This window comes from Ylistrum balloti, unplaced genomic scaffold (genome assembly GCF_031769215.1).
Source record: "Ylistrum balloti isolate Yb309-2 unplaced genomic scaffold, AGI_CSIRO_Ybal_v1 Utg369672, whole genome shotgun sequence".
Taxonomy (NCBI): Eukaryota; Metazoa; Mollusca; class Bivalvia; order Pectinida; family Pectinidae; genus Ylistrum; species Ylistrum balloti.
This window is the reverse complement of record NW_026781917.1, coordinates 2,156,806-2,162,297: the sequence shown is the minus strand read 5'-3', so window position 1 is coordinate 2,162,297 and position 5,492 is coordinate 2,156,806. Positions and strand designations below refer to the sequence as shown.

Sequence of the window (5,492 nt, the reverse complement as noted above, 5' to 3'; positions counted from 1 at the left end):
AATCTGAACTTTGAAGCATCAATTTCTCATTGCTTGATTTATTACTTGACTTTTGTCACATATGTAAGTTAATCTTGTACTTTTGTCAGCGTAGTGTAAAGTGTGTTTAATTTGAGTGATAAAAATGTTAATTCTACACCCTGTATAGACCAGTATCTAGTTTTCAAAATGTTTGTCCTATTAATAAACTTGAGTTCGCTTTTATTATGTATGTAACTTTTCACCGAACTTATCAAATGTTACAACGTTACGTGGACGCCGCGAGATCTCGTGGAACCGTGAGTTTGACGCGAAATTGGACAGCACCGCTCTCTGATTTTCCTGACCTCAAACTGATAGCAAATGAATCTAAAGCGTGAGTATAAACCATTGTGTTCTAGTTAGGAGCTGTGAGTTTCCTTGTGGATACAGAGTTAAATCTACACACTGTACAGATCAGTATCAAGTTTTCTTTGAATGTATCCCATTACCAAAAGAGATTATGGAAAAAACAACACTGAAAACCGGATTTTGTTGGAATGATGATCAGAAATTAAAGTCATTTTCTTTTGGTTTATATACGCTTAAGCTCTCTTCAGAAAGAGAAATATCATAAAAAATATTTGTAGAATAATTTTAGATAAGTTATATGACCAATCAAATAAAACAGGTTTTGTAGCGGTTTTCGTTTGTGTTCCTTTCATTTACTTACATAAAAACAACAATAACAATTTCAATAAAACATGTTTTATTTATCTCTGTGGAAAGTAAACAAAGTGTTATTTAACAATGATAACGGCAAAATAGATTTTTCACCTGAATTATTTAATGCTTAGCCAAACATAGAACCTTTAAGAATCAATGCGATTTTAATCGTTATTGTCCAGTGATGGTTGGTTTCCCTCTTTGCACAATTGCTGTAACTATTGAATGCTGTTTTACTTTAATTTTGACCAGTTATTACAAATTTGGGGATATTTTTTCCAGTTACAAATTAAATTACTGGATGTTCCAAAATTATTTCATCTATATAGAAAAGTATTTCAACAAGAAATAAAACATCGCGATGTTTCATATAATAAAACAATAACGCTAGTTCTATTTTCCAGTCAAATTGCCACGTAAAGGTCATGACCTTCTTACCTACCAATGAAAACACTTAATCAATGTGAAGCCATGTTTGCTAGCACCTTGACTTTGTCACCTGATTTTCGCACGACTTATTGAAATTAATCAACAATGAGTAAAATGTATTGAACGAAAATATAATATACAAATGCAATAATAATATAGGGACGGAATCCCATCCAATATCAATCAATATAATATCAGGTATTTTCAATTAATCAAAATTTTTTGAAAGATATTTTAGTAAATAACCCCCTTCCTTTTAATAGATGACCATGTTTAAATATATTTTGGTAAACATATAGTTTATATTTTTTTAGTTGATATATAATTATCATTATAGTTACATAATTTAGATTGATCAACGTGTGTTGTATAAACTATATAACTATTCCAATGTGTACTTATTTCTTCCAGATTTAATATTTTTATTGATTATTTTCATGAAATAGCACCAACGAATTTATATGTATGACTTGCTTATCAATCAAACATTAAACTACAAATATAAAAGAATAATAACAACATTTAGTAAAGCAGAACACAAAAATGAATAAAATTGACTAGTACGAAAACTTCCGGAATAATGAATTTCCAGATAGTAGGGTATCTCGGGATATCAAGAATGTGTTAGCTGTTTATCCGGAAAAGAAGTTTGCAATAGGCTTTAACATAAATCCGAGTTAACCTTCAGTGGAGGTCGGACTCTGTTATACAAATACAAGTCTATTAAATAATCCTACGGCTAAAAATAAATATCGAATACAAGACAGCGTATTACAACTCTGTGCCACAAATATCTCTGTAATTCTTGTTCATGTACTTGGGAACAAATAGTGTTCTGTTATGGTATTTAGATGTTGGCAACAAACCTACTGACTTCCAGTTTGCATTTCATTAGTCGCTTCCCAGATTTCAACCATTGAGGACTTTATCATTGGACGAAACAACTGTATGAATCAGAGTAATTCCTAATTTGGCTCTGGGGTATCTTATACTGAATTTGTAGTACAAGGTGCTATTAACTTGTATTTATTTAACAATGTTCTATCCCCTGAGACAGTAACCTTAATAACGATTTCACTGAGGCATATCACAAACAGTTTTACAAGTTAGATTTACAAATGGAAACAAGGTATGCTGAATAATCCTATATAATCGAACATTTCAGAATACGATTGGAAAGCTGTATCAATCCTTTCAGTGAATCAACTATTTAAACATCGAATAGTGAATACATTGAAAGGTACAATATAAGCGTATTCTGTATTTTTCCGCGTCCTTGACACCTAAAACACAAGAATATATAAACGACACACATGTGTTTATAAATAACTATACGTACATTTAAACCTGTTCGTATATTTACATTTCCTGGTGCGACCTGTTTTTCGACTTGTTAACTCACCTGTGTCCAGAGCGTACACTCTACCCAGCTGAGATAAGCCATAAATACACTCACACAATTTATGACAGTCAAAAAGGACTGGAACATTTCATCATATATCTACATATACATGTTTATTTTTTTACATGATGCACCATTTTTATGAATTGAAAAAAGAACAAATCTATGTTGGTTCAGTCGCACATTAATTTCCTTATATACTGGAGTTAAGTAAAATTTAAGCCATATGTATAAATATGGCAATATGATACACAAGCGGAGGTCTTGATAACCCCGGTTATTCATATCTAAACTATTCATGTTGGCCTTTTGTTCCGACACATGTCTTTGTATTAAAGTTACCCAATATTTGATTTCGTTTCCTGTTTTCTCTTTCACGCCTTGTAAAGGACATTTGGATTCACATTTGTCAAGATTCGGTTATTTAAACTGTAAATAAATTAACATTTAATCTACATTTACTTTGGAAACTAGGTAAGGATTGTTTAATCTACGACAGGTGATATAACTACGGTAACAGTATAAAGCATTTCGCTCGGTATTTCCATTGAGTTTATGATGCTTCACTACTTTGACCTAATGTCTGATCTTATATCTGTGTATCTCATGTCCCAAACAGCTTGAAGATAATGTCAAAATACAATACAGATAGTAAACGCCTAATTATTACGACAAATCAGTTACGCCAAAAGAAAGTATATTTTCTGTGAATGAACAGTCATAATCGATTAAACCATTTCTCTATAAATAGAAAATGGGAGTGATCTAGACCCAAACATGACGTAAAATTTACTAATATGACAGGAAATTTCCATGAAGATATTGGCTGTGATTAAACGATATCAAATGTATTTGTAACATATTCGACTGTTCATTACTAATCAAATCAACTCTATTGATAAACACTACTACAGCCACACAACTGATTCGTTGATGGCAGGGATTTCTACTTCGACTTTTGCTTGAATGCCTAGTAATAAGTTCATCGTTACTTTTGATGGAATTTGCAAGCTGGTTTTTGTCATCAGTTGTGTTAAGGATCATCAAAACAAAGGGAAAATCTTTACAAAATATCTTATTTTTAAAGTTCCCTCACAATCCGGATTGTCAGAATATCATATACAAATACTATCAGAACTTCTTAGTTATGTAGACAACATTGATAGTAAAGCAAAGCATTCGTGCATGATATGAAAGTCACATGGGATACAATATAATAACAATATTTCAACCTTTAAGTGGGAATGAGGGGAAAATCAGTTTCCCTTCTTAATTATTTCTACCAAGAGACATTTCAAATGATTCTACGTTCTCCACGTGAATATGTTGGTTTACAACAGCACGCTTTTCCTTATTTTTCTTCAATTTGCTCGTGAGACAAGATACTTTGTCGCTTAACATGTCTATGCATTTATTCTGTCTGTTGATCGTCTTGGACTGCTTTACCAAGGTTGTCGTCATCTCCATTAGTCTTCTCCTTAGCACGTGATTCCTTTTCTCTTGCCGAATGAGTCGCTGTGTTGTAGACTTGATAACTACAATATGTTGGATGTGATTTGTGACATAATTATTTTCGTTTTCCCTGTCGTTGTATATACCAGAAAATCCAGAACACTGGTTGATATCCAACATCGGCAAAACAGACCTTGTTAAATTCGGTATTACCATACTGAACATTTGTAGCTGCACTGTGTTTGCATTCCCTGTCCAGGGACAAATATCTTGTACAGGACAGACAGCTCCGAGATGCGGAAAGTTTCCATCCGATGTCTGTCCAATTGATGTATCATTCTCAATCAAATCAACAGTTTTAAGTTCTATGAGAGGCATATCATTAATTTGTGATTCTGGACATATATTTTCCGTATATAGAAACTTGCTTAATTGAAAAACACAAGGTTCAACTTCCTCCTCTTCGATTTCGTCATTTACGAATCCTGGATTATCAACCCCATCATAGTCAATAGCATTCAGTTGTTCTTTTAGAATTATGTTTGACTTTTTCTTGTGATGCTTTGGAAGGGTGGACTTAAGCAGCCATCGTTTGATCTTAACCATTCGGGATACTTTCTGGCCCTCGTCGGATGACCTCATCCATTTTGGTTTGAAGAATGATGTTGATTTCGATCTTTGTTCTTCCACCTGTATGTGGAAAGATACTGATGATTTTGATACGTGTCGAATGCGTTCTTCATTTCCGTCATCAAATTCAATCTGTCGAATTTCATTCTTAGAAATTCGCTTCCCTTGGTGAGGATGGACTCTTTTGTGCATCTCGGAACTAAAGACGAAACAGAATGTGATTGTTAGATAAATTCGGTATGTTGACCAAATCAATATGCGTTTGCGTGGTTCTATTTATAGCCAGAGCGGCCATTTTGTATACCTTTCTTTGTTCACAATTTATATACATATATTACTACCATTTAATATTTTTTTTGTCAAAATGAATGTTTCTATGATATTATGTTTGAAATCTTTTGGCATATTCATCTTGAAACGTAGATCTTAAAATAGAACTTACCCGTATATGCCTACGTGTCTTGATAATGTTATCCGGGTTTTATTGAACGAACAATATCAATTTTAAATCTCACAGCCTTCCACATTGAATTAGTTCTAAAATGATCTTCTTTAATACTTATATTTTCTGTATCTCACATGCATTATTGTCTGTACACTATCAGCGAATGATGCACACTGTTTGTTTCAGCACTTCATATCCGTACTGTCAGCTGGACACGCTGTCGTAGTAACAGTCGATCCCATTGGTTACCCAGTATGATACTATATATAGCTGACATATTCAAATAACAGTGGAAAAGTACTCAAGAGAAAATTCAGCATTGATTTGCATATGGAAAATAAATAAACAAAGTCACCAGACGGCATTGTCCCCTTAGACTCAAACATTTACTTTTGTCAATGTCAGGTGTCAAAAATTCTTTTAGGGATTATATCGTCCCCGTGGTATAAT

At 33.0% G+C, this 5,492-nt stretch overlaps 1 protein-coding gene across 1 annotated transcript; it reads right to left on the bottom strand.

Moving 5' to 3' along the window:
• Nucleotides 1-3,784: 3,784 nt before the first annotated feature.
• Nucleotides 3,785-4,789, bottom strand: LOC132562742 (uncharacterized). The gene has a single exon (XM_060227504.1). The coding sequence runs from the start codon at nucleotides 4,787-4,789 to the stop codon at nucleotides 3,785-3,787; it is 1,005 nt and encodes a 334-aa protein (XP_060083487.1).
• Between the last annotated feature and the right edge of the window lie 703 nt (nucleotides 4,790-5,492).